This window comes from Puma concolor, chromosome A3 (genome assembly GCF_028749965.1).
Source record: "Puma concolor isolate L17-30 chromosome A3, mPumCon1.1.hap2, whole genome shotgun sequence".
Lineage (NCBI taxonomy): Eukaryota > Metazoa > Chordata > Mammalia > Carnivora > Felidae > Puma > Puma concolor.
In genome coordinates, this window is record NC_141669.1 from 67,377,700 (window position 1) to 67,395,810 (window position 18,111).

The 18,111-nt window shown below is 38.7% G+C and overlaps 1 protein-coding gene across 3 annotated transcripts in view; it reads left to right on the forward strand.

Moving 5' to 3' along the window:
- Positions 1–506: 506 nt before the first annotated feature.
- RTN4 (reticulon 4) overlaps positions 507–18,111 on the forward strand; it is a 74,179-nt gene continuing 56,574 nt past the window's right edge. The window contains exon 1 of one of the 3 annotated variants that reach the window (XM_025932596.2): positions 507–1,303. In XM_025932596.2, the coding sequence (XP_025788381.1) occupies positions 745–1,303 (559 nt within the window). In that variant the 5' untranslated portion in view covers positions 507–744. The remainder of the gene's footprint in view (positions 1,304–18,111) is intronic. The other 2 variants (XM_025932597.2, XM_025932598.2) reach the window with 2 other exon arrangements.

The window sequence follows — 18,111 nt, forward strand, 5'->3', positions numbered from 1 at the left end:
CAAAAATTTTTAATTCTTAGTGTATACATAAATCTTTAGGGCCTACTTCATAGTACATTTCTCAACCCTGGGATTTTCCTTTCCTGGGAGGAAAGTTACCACCCCCAGTCCCCCAGGATAACGCCCTTCCGGGGGTGCGGAGCCAAGAACCTCTCGGACCCTTCAGGGCAGACCGCCAGCCCTACCGCACGCTTATGGAGCCCTAGGGCCGCAGGCAGACCTCCAGCTCCAAGACAAGGAGAGACCCCGACCCAACCCGCAAGTACCCAAGGTGAAGGGTGGGTCTCCCAGCTCCAAGCCCCACCCATCGAAACCACCCCAGCCGGTAGGAGAGAGGAAGTGCAAAAAGCCCCACCCACTTTTCTCTCTTTCTCTTTCCATTGGGCCAGCTGGTTGCCCATCGTCTCTATCCCGTAGCCGATTGGCTCTCTCCCTCCCGCGCCAGACCCTGCCTCTCCCCGCCAGGGAGGGTAAGTCACGCCAAACTGGGCGGAGAATCTGCTGGCCTGTCTCCTTCGCTTGTCTGGGCGGTGGCGGCAACTGGGGACTGGGCGGGTGGCGCATCACGGGCGCAGAGGCAGGAGGAGCAGTCTCATTGTTCCGGGAGCTGTCGCCACTGCAGGTCCCTGGGCTTGTTCGGCCCTGCCCCTCTCAGTCCTCCCCAACCCCCACAACCGCCCGCGGCTCTGAAGAGAAGCGTCCCGTGGAGCCAGCAGCTGCAGCATCATCTCCGACCCGCAAGCCATGGAAGACATGGACCAGTCGCCTCTGGTCTCCTCGTCGTCGGACAGCCCACCCCGGCCTCAGCCCCCGTTCAAGTACCAGTTCGTGAGGGAGCCCGAGGACGAGGAGGAAGACGAGGAGGAAGACGAGGAGGACGAGGACGAGGACTTAGAGGAGCTGGAGGTGCTGGAGAGGAAGCCCGCCGCTGGGCTGGCGGCAGCCCCAGTGCCCACCGCCCCCGCCGCTGGCGCGCCCCTGCTGGACTTCGGCAGTGACTTCGTGCCTCCGGCGCCCCGGGGGCCACTGCCGGCCGCGCCCCCCGCAGCCCCGGAGCGGCCGCCGTCTTGGGACCCGAGCCCTGTGTCGCCCTCGGCGCCCGCGCCATCCCTGCCCTCCGCTGCCGCAGCCTCGCCCTCCAAGCTCCCCGAGGACGATGAGCCTCCGGCCCGGCCTCCTCCTCCTCCCCCGGCCAGCGTGAGCCCCCAGGCCGAGCCCGTGTGGACCCCACCCGCCCCGGCCCCCGCCGCGCCCCCCTCCACCCCGGCCGCGCCCAAGCGCAGGGGCTCCTCAGGCTCAGTGGGTGAGTGCCTTGCCCTTACTCCTCGCGCAGTCCCTCGCTCCCTCTGTCTTTTGTGTGCACCCCTAGATGCCTCGGGCGGAGCCCTCCTCTCCGGCCCCGAGGGGCTTTGTCCGTGGACCTTGGGGCGAAGGCGCCCCCGCTGGTGGGAGCCGCCAGGAGCAGGGTGGGGCGGCCGAGGAAACCCGGGCTTGTTCTTTATTGTCTGTCTCGGTATCGGGGAACACGTGCACCACGTCGGCTCCCGGCTTCTTCCCCATAGTCCCTATCCCTCTGCGTCCCGGAAGTTAGGCATCCACCCCTAATAGGAGCTGGGTTTGTATCGAGGAACTAGGGTTGTGCGTTGGGCTGGCTAGGTTCCCGGGTGAGGATGGAAAGGCCTTGGCGCCCTTAATCTTTTGTCTCCCAGGCTGGGTCATTCCTAGGGAAAAGGCGCAGTTTCGCTGCTAGTCTGTTTGCCAGCGTTGAGCCCTGGACCCCCTCCTCACCTCCCTGGCTTGGGTGGCCCCCTAGCACCTCATCCCCCTCCCTCTCGATTCTTGGCGCTGGTGGGGAGCTGGCCCAGTGGAAAACATCCACACTGACCCAACTGCAGTGACGGGAGAGCGCCTCCAGTGGTGTGGCGCGTGGAGAATTGGGAAGGCCAGACTTCTGGCAAAGTCCTGGCACCGCCCAGTTTATCCGGGTTGTGATGTGGCGACTCCCTAGCTAAACAGAGCCTGGGAAGTGGGATCTGGGCATTTGTGGCCCGAGGGGAGCAGTTCTGCCAGGGTCTTAGCTGCAGAATGAGACGGATTGCTGTTGCTGTGGTTTAGGCTCTTGATGCATTATAATGAATCCGTAGAGGAAAAAGGCAAAATGGTTGACGTTCTTAAAAAAGAGGAAACCTGTGGATTTTTTGCCGCGAATAGGCCAATTGAATTTGTGGCAGATTTGTCAGAAGCCTTTAATACAATGTTTTGAGACAGATGTTTTCTTGTAGTGGTTAGAAATGCTATTAGAAGTTCTATGTTTTAGGTCGACAGAGACAAATCTGCATAGTTTATAAATAGTTTCCAAATCTTTTCATTCACTTTAGTACCTGATTGTATTTTTTTTTTTTAAGGAACATTGTTTTATTACCCTTTTCATTTTGGGAAATTGTTTATTTTGGAAGAGAAAAAAAAACCAAGTTTGTTAGAGATGTTAAATCTTATTAGACAAGTTACTAGTTTATCAACATGTAGCTTGTTACTTTGGGGACAAAGTGTCCCACCAGCAGTAGGATCTTTCTTAATGCATAAAAGGGCAAGAATCAAGTAGTTTAACTGCCTGCTGAGAAATCTTCATAGCTTTATCGGATTTTAGAAATAGTTCGTTTTCTAGAAGAAGAAAATGAATCTGAGATCACACAGAAAATACATATATTTTTCAGTTCGTTTCTCCACAGCAGTAAAATAAGCCATTTGTGATGTTTCTGAATAACATTTTGATGACACACCCCAAAGCATTAATCAAAACAATAATCATTACACTAAAGATATTAGGAGATGAGGAGTAACACGATTTTTTCTTTTCCTGAGTCAAAAACACATTTAAGAGAACTAAAGTGAGGTAGAATAATATAAAGTAGTAAATTTGCAAATGGGCAGTTTAAGGATTAACAAAAGCATACTAATTTGTCATCTTGTATTCCAATATGGAAACAGGAGAAGGGTTCTGATCTTTGAACATTCGGGATTCAGGAGGTGACAGCATTCTCGGAATTTTGACTTTTGGAATACTAAGTTTGGAAGACAAAGGAGAAAGGATATTGCCTACTCAGGGACTCTTACCTTTATATGGTTCCCTAATTCTGTATTTATGATACCTGTTTAGAAACTTTAGTTGCCTTAGTGAACCGCTGAACATCATGATTATAGTCATGGATAGTTAAACCATTTTAGTGAGTCTCAGGTTCTTAACAGTTTATTCATTCATTCAACTGAGACAGGTTCTGTTCTGGGCTATGAGGGTATAGCAATGAACAAGACACATATGCTCCCTATGCAGGGAGTATAGATAATAAGCACATAAATAAGAAACTCAGAATAGTGGTAAGTGTTACGAGGAAAATAAATTGGATGATGGCATGGAAAATTACTGAGGTGTGGTGGGGGGGGAGTGCCTTTTAAGTAGTGTGGCACTGAGAAAGGCCTTTCTGAGGAGGTGAGATTTTAAGCTGCAGATAAAAATTTCCAAGCAACCCTTAAGGAGGCAAAAGCCTTGAGGCAGGAATTAGCTTTGGGTGTTTGAAAGTCTAGTAAGACTAATGAAAAAAGCTGGAGAGAGAGTGGTGTAACGTGAGGGTGGGGAGGTGGGCTACACTTAGCTCATTTGGGGTCTCTAATAGGCCATTGTAAAAAGTTTTTTTTTTTTAATTATTTTAGAAATATACTCTTTAATAATTATATTGTGATTTGAAACAAAAATACAGTTTGAAGATTTAGAGGAACCAAGAGGACTGATGTGAGTAAAGACAAGGTGAGAGATGAGCAGAGCATGGTTCAAAACAGACCAGCCCTATGGGAAGAGGGTTATATTTACTGAGTTAGGCAGACTCCTGACACTTGTGCATTTAACATTGTTTACATTATTTTTGAATAATTTTGAATTTTGTTGTTTACTGTTCTTGGAACATCCCCATTGTACAGTAATGAAATGAGATGGAAGCCTCTCACTTGACCATTTTCCATGGAGAAACATTTGGCTTCAAGTTGAAAAGGTGCTTGGTTAATGGGCTTTGAAGGTACTCCAGGGAAATGCTGCATAAAAATTGCATTGAGAGAAATGTAAACATCATTAACAATGACATTGCACTGGCCTTTGGGCATGTTCTAAACCAGTGTTAATTAAGATTGAAAACTCGCGGTAGATCTGGATTCTGAGGGGTATTGAATACTAAATTAAGGTATTGGGGTTTTATTATCCTGTTTTTATCCATGCTCTGCCATCCACAGTTGCTCTTGGTTTTGGTAATTTATATTATGAAACAAAAAATGTTTTTGTTATTGTTTCCAAAATGTAAAAGTTCTTTCATTATTTTTCTCTTTTGTCCTGAATTACTGCTTTACGCATTGTGAGGCCATTGGAGATTATTGAACTGAGGCATGCCATTGTTAAAGCGGTGTTAGAAAAGTGAATTAACGACAGTACTCAAGTTAGGTTGGAAAGAAAAACAGAACTATTTAGAATGCTTTTGCAGGTGTTTTGAAAGAGGTGAGTAGAGCCTGAACTAGTTTACTACTACCTTCAGTCAGTGAAAATGGAATAGAAGGGAAGAATATAAGAAACTCTAAGAAGTAGGATTTTTTTGGCTGCAAATCTCAATTTTTATAGTTAGGTTAAAATAAGGTTTTATGATAGAAGAATTGATAGAGCTTGGAGGCAGGGGATGTAAATACAAAGAAAGTGTTGGGGCTTACTAAATCAATTTCAGAGACTGTCCAAATTTGTTAATTGCAGTGGACATTTATATAGAATTGAATATTGCTCGTAAGTATAGTTTATGGCTTGGGACTAAAAATTACTAGTCTTTTATGAAGTCATTTATTATATGATCATGTGTATTGGCATAGGAGCACATAGTAGAAATGCTAAAAGATTTTGAGTGATGTATAGTTTAAATCTTAAGTACTAGTTCTTAATACAAAGGCTAATTGAACAGTGATACGCATTTCTAGGAAGCAGGTGCCTCTAAAGAAGGAACTCTCATGCCCTATCCATTCCCCACCCTACTTTGAAATTGGAATCAAGGTAAAGAACTGATGAATTTACAGATTCGGAATAGTTACTCTTGTTAAGCCATTTCTAATTTTGGACTAGGAGTAAAAGTTGGTAACGGTGGTATGCTCCTTATGGATAAGTTAAGTTACGTTTTAGGTTGGCTCATAGGAAGCTCCACATCAAATGTCAAATCGTTTTTAGTGACTGGCAGACTCCCTCAAACCATTTTAAAATGAAATGATGAATATATTTTGTACCTTTGATAAATAACCTCAGTATGAGTAGTAGTATTTAAAATATGCTGTTTTAGCACTATATCCCTCTAAACTTAGAAGATTTGCTATCTTATATGAAATATTTCTAAAAAGGAGCAAGTATATTATCTATTGTCTAATAATTGGCTCTGTTTTATATGTAGTTATTTCATAATCTCCCTAAAAGCAGTTTATTTGAAACACTGCTGATACAAGGCCCCAAATTAAATGGCACATTTTAAAGGTACTTTGCTAGCCCAGGAAAAGGTACCAAGTGGATGATATTTCTTGATCCTTTACTGAAACTTCTAATTAAGTAGAAGTCAGTGTTGTAGACACATCACTCTTATACTATATTCTTTGATACTTTTTGTTCCTTTTCTAAATATAGACCCTAGAAGGTCCCTCTGGGTGTGACAGCACCAGTAATGAGAACTGTAAGGGCAGACCATAATTCATCAGTGTTTATATGGGTAAATGTGACTTTTGTGGTTAGCTAGATAGGACATAGGCATGCAAAATGGTGGGACGCAGCTTTACTGATGCTGAGGTCTTCTCACACTGATGGCTTCATCATTCTTTTAAACTCTAAAGGAGGAGTTAATAATTTTACATTTAAGTGGTTGGTTTTTTTGTTTTTTGGAATGGTGATTATTATTATTTTTTTAGAAGTAGATCTAAAGTTTATTTATTTATTTTGAGAGAGAGAGAAGAGTGCACCCTGGCGCATGTGAGCCGAGGAGAGGCAGAGCGAGAGGGAGAGAGAATCCCAAGAAGGCTCTGTGCTGTCAGTGCAGAGTCCTGTGTGGGGCTCAGTCTTACCAACTGTGAGATGATGACCTGAGCTGAATCAAGAGTCCAAGGCTTAACTGAGTCACCCAGACACCTCTAAATGGTGATTATTTTTAAGTATTCTAATAACATTCTATATATGTATCATACTGTATATGGTAATAGTATGTTTACTTATTTCTATTCTTTGCCAGACTATATGCTCCTTGAGGAAAGGGGCTATATAACTTTTTTAAAATATTTTTTTTTAATGTTTGTTTAGTTTTGAGAGAGAGATTGAGAGAGAGTGAGCACGGGAGGGGCATAGGGAAAAGGAGACAGAGGATTCCAAGCAGGCTCTGTGCTGACTGCAGAGAGCCAGATATGGGGCTTGAACTCAGGAACTGTGAGATCATGACTTCAGCCAAAGTCGGACGCTTAACTGACTGAGCCACCCAGGTGCCCCTGAACATTTTTCTCTTGAGGAAAAAGACTATGTGACATATCTTTACTGTTGATCACAGTGCATTAGATGTGGTGTTGGCACTCAGAGATTTGTTGAATGGATCTGATATTATGGATGTAAACTGATATTATGGATGTATAGTCCTAGAAGTACAATATATTCTCAATAAAAATCATATGAATGAAAGCATTTATTTACATATACAAGGTATATGGATGTTCCATATTTTATTCAGTCAGTCTCTTATGGATAGTTAATTAGGTTGTTTCTCAACTTTGTTACAGATAATGTTGCTATGCACTTATATATATTTCTTTGGGAATACATGCTTTTATATATATATTGTGGGATAAATTCATGCGAGTAGAATTACTGGTTCAAAGGGTATGTGCATTTAAAATGTTGATAAGTAATGCTGAATTGTATTGCAAAGTTACTGCAACCTCTATTCCCACCAATAATGTGTTTAAAGTACCTTTTTCCTTATGCCTTTATAAACACAGTGTATTGGTAATCTAGTGAATGGTTTAGCAAATTTTCTTTTTTTTAATTTACATTTCAGAGTATTTTTGGCATAGGTGCCATTAACTTTTTTCTGATCACAGCTTTTGCTTATTCTTTTGGGTTTTTGTTCTTACAGATGTAGGAACACTTGATGTATTGTAAGGAAATTAGCATTTTGTTGTGTCCTGAAAACTTTTTTTCATGATTTGTTGTTTGTATTTTGACCTTCAGTATATTTTTTGCAGAAATTTTAAGTAATCACATTTAAGTATCATTGTCTTTTATGCCTTTGAATCATACGAGTCATTGAGTTTAATATAATTCTTAGAAAGGCCTTCTCTAAGATTGTAAAAATTTCTCCCATGTTTTTTCTTAGTGCTTCCATGATTTTTATGATTTCATTTTAATATTTGATCCTTTCATTATCTGTAGCTTATTTTGTAGAAAGTGAAGTAGTGATATAATTTTATTTTTCAACATGATATCTCATTTGTCCCAACACCATTTGTTGACTCATCCATCTTTACTATTTAGATATGCCACTTTTGTCATATACTTGTATTATCGGTGAAATATTTCCTCTTTTCCATTTCTTTGTCTTTTCATGTATAGGTATCAGACTGTTTTAGTTGCTATAACTTTCCAATGAAATGACAGCTGATAGGGCTTTTCCAGAATTATTTTTTCTGGCTATCTGCTTTTTACCTGATCTTTAAAATTTGTTTATTTAATTCCCTCTTCCTCTGTTGAAATTACAGTGGGGCTACATTACATTTAATCATTAATTTAGGGGAAAATTGATATTTTTTTGGACCAGTATTATGTATTTTTCTACAAACACGGTTTTTATTAACCTGTATTTTTTTAACCTGTATTTTTAAAAATTAGTTTGTAATTATGTGAAATACAGGCTTTAAAAAGTAATTATTAAATACTCTAGCCTGCTTAGTATAAGACACTTGATATACTGGGTTATATAGATATTTGGACCCCTCTTTTCAGTTAATGATAGATAGACAGGTAAAGAAAGAAATCTTGCTTTTTTATTTCTGAAAAAAACAAAAAACAAAAAAAAACCTTGTTTTGAGAAGGGGAGAAACATTTTCTATACTCTCGTAGTATAGAGCTATGGCTACTAAATATTGGACTATTGTTTTAGCAGTCTCTAAATTCTTAAATTTAGAGAGGGCCTTAAGTGGTCCTCTAGTTTTAAGGAAAAACATGATTTCTTTAATAGTTTGTTCTTCCCATTGATGGAATTGTTACCATAGGTGAAGAAGGCTTATAAAGTTTTGTTATTCAAACAAATTTAGTGGTTGTTTGGTTATGTTAGTAATCCCTTGAAGTTCAACGTTAAATATTAGCATACTCCTTTTCCTTTTCCTTTTTTTTTTTTTTTTAAGCAATGCTTAGGGCTAAATATGGGGACAAAAAGATGAGTAGAGGTTGTACTTAAGAGAGGCATAGGTAGCAGATTAAGGGAAAAACACAAGTTCCCAGTTGTAAAGAATTTTCTGCTGTCTTAAAACTGGAGGAGCCTTGTGATTGTACTGTAGGGATAGTCATAAACTTACCTACTTGTCAACAGCTTTTGTGAAAAGAGAAAAAACCTTAATTGAGTTCTAGGTCAGTCTGCATATTTTTTCTTCAGTTTTACAGATTGACTTGTAAACTTGAGTAGGTGGAAGGTGCCATTATTAAATTTACTTATATTAGTGTTTTGACAGTGCTAGGTAAAGCAACCTAAAGCATTAAAAACATTTTTTTAAGTTACTGGTGTCTTTGATCTCAGAAAAGAAGGGAATTTCCTTTTGAAAAATTTTCTTTTTCTTTGTTCTAAGAAAGTTGTTAAACATGCTTAAACCATGCCTTTAAAACTTCTCAGTCTCGCGGCACCTGGGTGGCTCAGTCGGTTGAGCCTCTGGCTTCGGCTCAGGTCATGATCTCACAGTTTGTGAGTTTGAGCCCCGCGTTGGGCTCTGTGCTGACAACGCGGAGCCTGGAGCCTGCTTCGGAGTCTGTCTCCCTCACTCTCTGCCCCTCCCCAACTCATGCTCTGCCTCTTTCTCTCTAAGGAATAAATAAACATTAAAATAAAAAAAATTAAACTTCTCAGTCTCAACTAATCATCATTTTTAAATGATAGAAAGGCTTACTATTCTATCAAGTTCTGATATTCTGGTATCTTAATTTTTATACAAAACAACTTGATGAACACTTAGGTACTTTTGCTTATATAAGGTGAATTATGAAAATCAGAACTTAGGACATCATATATTTCATTATGTAATGTTTTATAGGCCGTTCTACACTACATAATACAGGTATGCTATAAGGATTTGGGCTTTAAGATATCACTTTGAACAAGGACTGAAAAACTACCTTTTACCAACATACTTTCTCATTTACTCATTCTTATCCCACCAAGCTTTCTTTTGACCTTACTAAAATTTTGTTAGTGAAACATGTTCAGCATGAGCTATAGTTAGCATTGATAGAATCAAATATACATATTTTAATTGCTGTAAGAGTTGTGGATAAAACTGGTTAAAATTGCTTCAGTATATAGAATTTTAGTGTACTTACATTGCCATATCTCTTTTTTGAAGGGATTTTAAAAATTATACTTCTCGTATGGAAAATTCCAAACATAGAGACAGAATAATGAAAGAAACTTGATTAGCTGTCACTGAGCCCCAGTAGCCATCGACCCATGGTCAATCCTACCAATCCCACACCCTCATAAATATTTCATTATGTATTTTGCAAACTGTAATTACTTTGCAAAACATAACCGCAACACTAAATAATCAAATGTTTCCCCAACATATTTAACAAAAATTAATGTCCTCAAATATCCAGCTAGTGTTTATATGTCATAAATGGTCTTTTTGTTTGTTTGTTTGTTTGTTTGTTTTTATCACGGTGTTTTAAGAAATCAGAATCCAAGGGCACCTGGGTGGCTCAGCTGCTTAAGCCTCTGACTCTTGATTTCAGCTCAGGTCATGCGTAATCTCTCATGGGTTCATGGTTTCATGGGTTCAAACTTCACATTGGGCTCTTCACTGGCAGCAGGGAGCCTGCTTGGGATACTCTCTCTCTGCCTTGCTTGTGCTTGCTTGCTCTCTCTGTCCCTCAAAATAAATAAATAAACTTAAAAAAATCAGAATCTGAAGAAGGTCTACATATTAAAATGGTTTGATTTCAGGTGCCTAGGTGGCTCAGTCGATTAAGCTTCTGACTTTGGCTCAGGTCATGATTTCATGGCTCATGAGTTCAAGCCCCATGTGCTGACAGCTCAGAGCCTGGAGTCTCCTTCAGATTCTGTGTGTCTCTCTCTCTGCCCCTCCCCTGCTTATGCGTGCGTGCGCGTGCACGCTCTCTCTCTCTCTCTCTCTCTCTCTCTCTCTCTCAAAAATAAACATTAAAAAAATAATAAAATGGATTGATTTGTTTTATAAGTCTTATTGACTGTCCTTTGTTTGTGTGCACTGTCTCTCCAAAATTTATTTGTTGAAGAATGCTCATATACTTTTTTTCATTTTAATGTTATTTTATTTTTTTATTTTTAAATGCTTATTTATTTATTTATTTTGAGAGAGAACATGCATGTGTAAGTGGGAGAGGGACAGAGGAGGGAGAGAGAATCTGAAGTAGGCTCCACAGTGTCAGCACAGAGCCTGACACATGGTTTGGTCCCACAAACCAGGAGATCATGACCTGAGCAGAAATCAAGAGTCAGAGGCCTAGCTAACTGAGCCACCCAGGCACCCCTTTGTGTTTTTTATTAAGATATAATTTACATGCAATAAAATGCATAGATCTTAAGTTTTAACAGTTTTGTGTTCTGACAAGTGCGTCCACTCATTGACTCACTGCTGTCAAGATGTAGAACATTTATATCATCCCCAAAAGATCCCTTGGGCCCTTAGTAGTCAGTTCAGTTGAATTCTTGTTCTGTCCTTCTTCCAACTCCCCAATCCCAACAACACTGTTCTGATTTCTTTCACCACAGATTAATTTTGCCTGTTTGTTCCTATTCATATGATGCTATGTAACAGGCAAAATGCATCATGTGAATGGAATCATACAGCATGTACTCTCCTATGATTACTTGCATTAAGTATGTGTTTAAGATTTACCATTGATGTTGCAGGTCTCAGTAATTTCCTTTTTACCACTAAGTAGTATTCCATGATAAGAGTATACCACAGTTTAATTTTTCATTCACTTGTTGATGGACATAGGGATTATTTATAGCTTCTGGCTATTATGAACAAAAGAATGCCATGAACATTCTTATACAGGCCTTTCTGTGAACATATGTTTTCATTTCTCTTGGGTAAAGAGAGTAGAATTGAGTAACCAACTGAGTAACCAGCTAAGTTATGGGCTAAGTATGTATTTATAAGAAATTGCCAAACAGTTCTCCAAAGTGGTTCCACTTCCATCAGCAATATACGAGAGTTCTGGTGGCTTCACATTCTCAACACCATTTGATATCAGTCTTTTTAACTTTAGCCATTTTAGTGGGTATGTAATGATTTCTCATTGTGGTGGTAATTTAGATCTCCCAAATCACTAATGAATGAGAGGACTTTTACATGTCTCTTGGCTACCTGTATATTTTCTTTTGTGATGTGTCTTTTGCTTGCTGTTACATAGCGTTGTAATAATGTCTTTTTCTGATTTATTGTAGGGAGTTCTTTATATACTCTGGATAAGTATTTTGTCAGATGTATGCATTGTGAATATATTCTCCTAATCTGTAGCTTGCTTGTTAATTTTATTTATGGTTTCCTGTTATTTTTATTGATAGTTTCTTTTGATGAGTGTAATTTTCTAATTTTGAAGAAGTCTTTTATCATTTTTTTTTCTTTTATGGTTAGTGCTTTTTTTTTTTGGCAGATTACAGATACATTTAATTTTTTTTTCCCTTCCAAGATTTTACTTAAATTCAAGTTAGTTAACATATAGAATAATATTAGTTTCAGGAGTAAAATTTAGTGATTCATCACTTACATGTAACACCCAGTGCTCATACCAACAAGTGCCTTCCTTAATGCCCATCACCCATTTAGCCCATCCCTCCCACGCAACACTCCTCCAACAACCCTCAGTTTGTTCTCTATGTTTGAGAGTCTCTTATGTTTTGCCTGCCTCCCTCTCTGTTTTTATCTGGTTAGTGCTTTCTGTGTGCTGTCCAAAACATCTTTGCCTACTTCAAGGTTGTGAATATTCTGTTTTTTTCTAGAAGCTTTCTTTTAGCTTTTATGTTTATTAAAAAAAATTTTTTTTATTTTTTTAAGTTTATTTATTTGGGGAGAGAGAGAGAGAGTGCGCGCACAAGCACAAGCAGGGGAGGGGCAGAGAGAAGGAGAGACAAAATCCCAAGCAGGCTTCGAGCCATTAGTGTAGAACCTACGAACTGTAAGATCATGACCTGAGGGGAAGTCGGATGCTTAACCAGCTGAGCTACCCAAGTGCCCCAAATAGCTTTTATGTTTAAATCTAATACACATTTTGAATTAATGTTTGTCCATGGAAGTGTTACAGATCCACATTCATTTTTCCATAAAGATATCCAGTTACCCCGGCAGATTATCTTTTGGAAAGAATTTATCTTTTCTCATTGCTTTGGCACCTTTGTTGAAAATCAGTGACCAGACATACATCTGTTTTGTTCTGTTGATTTATTTTTTCCTATCCTTTTGCCAGTATTAGACTGTTTTGATTGGTATAGTTTTACAAGCTTTAAGTAGTCTTAGAATCAAGTAGTGTGCCTACTCCAAGTGTTACTTTTTATTTTCAAAATAGTTTTGCCCTTTCTATGTCTATTGTATGTGCATATACATTTTAGAATCAGCTTGATCATGTCTACAAAATGTCTGCTTGGAATTTGATTGGTATTGCGTTGAGTCTAAAGAGCAATATGGGGAAAGTTGACATTTGAGGGTTTGAAGCATTATAACAAGCTAACAGGATAGTCTGCCGTAGTTTCTTGAATGCTGGCAGAAGACACAGATACCTGGGTCAGAGATAGAAGACTTTATTACTCAGCAATGTAAATAGCTGGAATATCAGCATTTTTCTTGTGCACGTTCCCTACTCCCCGTTTCCTATAGAGCAACACTGGAGAGTGCCAAGTGACACTTACTCTTGCCATGGGCTGAATAAGGAAAGGAACTTAGGGAAACTGAATTGTACGATGTAATAAGTATGCCTGGTGCTCAAAAGGAAGACACATATCTCTGTCTCCAGGATTGTTCCGTATGTAAACATCTTTGAAAAGATAGTCAGGAGCAAAGGTGTTCAGTACCCAATCCTTCTGCTTATAAAATGTGCAACACAGGAAGCATAGTGTATTGTCTTTCCTAACACTTAACATTAAATCTTTCAATCCATGGACATGATGTCTCTTTCTCTCCGTTAAGATCTTTATAATTTCTCAGCAGTGTTTTGTAATTTTGTTTAGAGGTTTTATACGAATAATTTTTGTAAATTAATTTTCTTGTAATATCCTTGTTTAGTTTTGGTACTAATGCAGAATTATAGAAGATGTTTTGGGAAGTGTTTGCTCTTTATACATTGAAAGAATTTGTATAAACATCTTTAGATATTTACAGACTTTAGCAGTTTAGCAGTGAAGCCATTTGGGCTTAGAGTTTTCTTTATGGAGAAGGTTTTAAATTGTAAATATACTCTATTTAAGTGATATAGGGATATTCAGATTTTCTATTTCTGCTTGTGTCACTTTTGGCAGTGTATACCCTTCAAGGAATTTGTTCTTTCCTCTTGATGAGTGGACATCAAGGAATTTGTCCACCCATTTAAGTTGTCTTATTTGTTGGCATAAACTTGTTCATAATCGTTTATGGTTTTATGATCGTTAGTGATAATTCTTTTATTTTTAGTACTTGCTTTTCTTTTCTTTTTCTTGATCATTTTAGGGGTTGTCAATTATCTTCATCTTTTCAAGGAACCAGCTTTTAGTTTCACCGATTTTTCTCTATTTGGTTGTTTTCTGTATCACAGGATTCTGCTCTTATTTTTATTATTTATTTTCTTCTACTTATTTGGGTTTAACTTGGTTTTCTTTCTCTAGTTTCTTAAGGTGGAAACTTTAAAGTTTGAATATAACCCTTTTTTCTCAAAGTGTTTAGAGCTGTGAATTTCTGAGCATTACTTTAGCTATATCCCACAAATTTCCATTATCATTCAATTTAAAATTAAATCTTTAGTTTCTTCTGTGTTATTTAGAATTGTGTTGTTTACTTTTCATACATTTGGGGATTTTCCAGATATTTTTGTCTTATTGTAATTTCACTTTAATTCATGTGGTCAGAGAACATATACTTCATGATTTCAGTCCTTTGAAATTTACTGAGACTTGTTTTATAGACCCAGAAATGGTTAAATTGGTGAATGTACCATGTGTACTTGAGAAGGTTGTGAATTCTGTTGTTGGTTATAGTGCTCTATAAAAGTCAGTTATGTTTAGTTCGTTGATAGTATTGTCTAAATCATCTGTATTCTTGGATTGGTGTGTGTATGTGCATGCGTGACTAGTCTGTCAGGTGAGACTTGAATGTTAAAATTTTAAAATAAAATTTGTAGATTTGTCTATGTCTTTCTTTAGTTTTTGCTTCATATATTTCCCATACACTTTAGTGTTGGTGTATCTATTTAGTATTATGTCTGTTTACTTGTTTATCATTAACTGATGCCCTTCTTTATCTCTGGTAATCTCAAGGTAATACTCTGTCTTAGAATCTGCTTTGCTCAACATTAACATTAGGCACTTCAGATTTTGTAGGGTATATGTTTGGATGATATATATATCCTTTTACATTCTTTTACTTTTAATTACCTATGTTTTTATATTTAAAGTGTGTCCTGTAAAGGGCCAAAGTATGGTTTTTATCTAGTCTAAAAACCTCTGCCTCCTAATTGGATCCATTTACATTCAGTGTAATTATTCATATGGCTCATTTAAATCTTCATTTTCTTGGGGCGCTTGGGTGACTCAGTTGGTTGAGCCACCTGGTTGAGCCCAGGCCATGATCTAGCAGTTTGTGAGTTCCAGCCCTGCGTCAAGCTCTATGCTAACAGCTTAGAGCCTGGAGCCTGCTTGGCATTCTGTGTCTCCCTCTCTCTCTGCCCCTCCCCTGCTTGCGCTCTGTCTCTATCAAAAAATAAATAAACATTTAAAAATTAAAAAAAATGTTCATTTTCTCTTTGTCTCTTCTGCTTTTGTTCTTTTATACTTTTCTTTTTTTTTTTTTTTTAAATTTTTTTTTCCAACGTTTATTTATTTTTAGGACAGAGAGAGACAGAGCATGAACGGGGGAGGGGCAGAGAGAGAGGGAGACACAGAATCGGTAACAGGCTCCAGGCTCTGAGCCATCAGCCCAGGGCCTGACGCGGGGCTCGAACTCACGGACCGCGAGATCGTGACCTGGCTGAAGCCGGACGCTTAACCGACTGCGCCACCCAGGCGCCCCAACTTTTATACTTTTCTATATTCCTTCCATTCTTTGTCCTTTTATTGTCCTATGTTTTGCTTCCACATATATTGCATACAGTAATTAGAGCTTCAGAAATCAATTATTCTTTAAAGAAATTAAGAAATGAGAATAACAATATATATTTATCATTTTATGATATTCATCATTTCTTTGAAGAAATTATGGAACGAGAATATTTTGTGTTTACTCAGGTATTTACCAATTTTGTTATTCTTCATTTGTTCCTGAAGATCCAGGTTACTATCTAGTATCATTTTTCTTCAGTGTGAAGAACTGCATTTAACATTGATTGTAGTACAGGTCTCTTGGTGATAATTTCTTTCAGTTTTTGTTTTCATCTTTTGTTTATCTGATAATACTTTTATTCATCTGTATTTTTGAAGGATATTTTTGATGAATACAGTCAGTCTTATTGTTCATGGTAGTTCTGTTCTCTAAAGTCAAGGAAAACACTTAATTAGCAAATCCTGAATCATTGCCTCAAGGGAAAATACAGGGTTAGATTCCTGTGAACCTCTAGTCACAGTATTGTTACCTGATGAATATGTCTTTGTTTCATGTGTGTTTCTATTTAAAGACGTTACTTAATATATAGTGTTGATTTATCAACATTAAACTCAAGGCCAACAGAACTATAACTTATGCCTGAATGAAGCTCATCTAACACACGTGTTTTCTCTGTAAGGTACATCATGGCCTTCTTGTGGTTAAGAATACTAGCTAGCACTTAAGCACTATTCTTAGTGGCCATTTTAAACAAATCACAAAAATTTAGTGTATGACACTAAATAAACTGCAGAAAGCACACGTATTTGTAGTATGAGAGCTGAAACAGGAAGGCATACGGTTGCCTTGTTTGACGTTACCTGGGAACGTGTTTTAGATGACTGGAATGTTGTGCTGCTCTGCACATGACCACTGCTAAGTATTGATCTGGGGAATATCAATTTAGTACACAATCTGACAAATAGCAGTCAGTGAATAATGATTGTATGTAATTCTAGGTTGGTAGATGTGTCATCATATAAAGATATTATCTTCCGTATTCCATTGTTTCCAGTGGCAGCTGAGGTCATTCTTACTGCTGTTTCTCTGCCTATTTCCTTTGTTTTTTTTTTTTTTTTTTAATTTTTTTTTTTTTCAACGTTTATTTATTTTTGGGACAGAGAGAGACAGAGCATGAACGGGGGAGGGGCAGAGAGAGAGGGAGACACAGAATCGGAAACAGGCTCCAGGCTCTGAGCCATCAGCCCAGAGCCCGACGCGGGGCTCGAACTCACGGACCGTGAGATCTTGACCTGGCTGAAGTCGGACGCTTAACCGACTGCGCCACCCAGGCGCCCCTATTTCCTTTGTTTTTAAGATTTTCTATATCTTTAGTTTTCAACAGTTTGATCTCTACAATGTATTTCTTTCTGGTTTATTCTACCCAGGGTTCACTGAGCCTCTTGGATCTGTGGATTTGGTATTTTCCATCACAGTTGTCAAATTTTAGGCCATTTATATCTTTCCCTTTGTTCCTCCCTCCCTCCCTTCCTCTGCTTCAGTCACTTTTGCCTTCTTTAGGGACTCCAATTACATATACTTTAACTGCTTGATTGTCTTGCAGGTCACTGAGACTCTTCCTTTCTTTTTTTTCCATGCTGTGCTTCAGTTGGGATAGTTCTGTTGCTCTTTCTTTAAGCTTATTGATCTTTTCTTCTCCACTGCCCAGTCTGCTTTAAGTCCATCTAGTGGGTTTTTCTTTTACTTAATATAATTTTCAATCCTAGGATTTTCATTTGGTTCTCTCTTCTATATTTCTCTTCCAGGAGTCTCTCTCCATTCACTTGTTATGTCCATCTTTTACTGTATCTATGTAGGAATATTTTAATAGCTATTGTAATTTTCATTTTAGTGCTTATGAATACAATGTTTACATTATTTCTTTGTTTATATTGGCTGTTTCTCTTACTTATGCTCATATTTTCTTTTCATGTCCAGTAATATTTTATTCTACACTGGTTGCCATGGATTTGGTGTTAGTGTTGTTCTGGAAGTCAGTTTGCTGGCAAATCATCTTGACCTTTTCAAACTTTGATTTTAAAGTTAGGGTTTAGAGCAGGGCTTGGCTTTTTTTTTTTTTTAAGGGTAAAGCAGTAAATATTTTAAGCTTGTGCATCACGTAGGTTCTTTCCTAAATACTTAAGTTTGCCCTTGCAATGCCAAAGTAGCCATAGAGGATACATCACACAAATGGACATGGCTGTCTTCCAATATAACTTTGGCCCACGAGCCATATTTTGCTAACTCATGGTCTAAGTCTAGACCAAGTAACCTTTAGTTTAGGGTTAAAGTAATCCTCCTCTTAAGATGTGCCTTTCCTCGGGTCACATTTTTATACTTGGGGTGTTCAGCAAGATCTCTCCACTCTGGCTTATCAAAAACTTTCGATCATGTCTTCCAGTACAGAGTCTGACCTCCAGAATATACGTTTAGTTCACAACTCTTTCATAGATTCTCTGCTTGGCCTTGGTAGGTCTTGTGCTGTATATGTGTTGCATA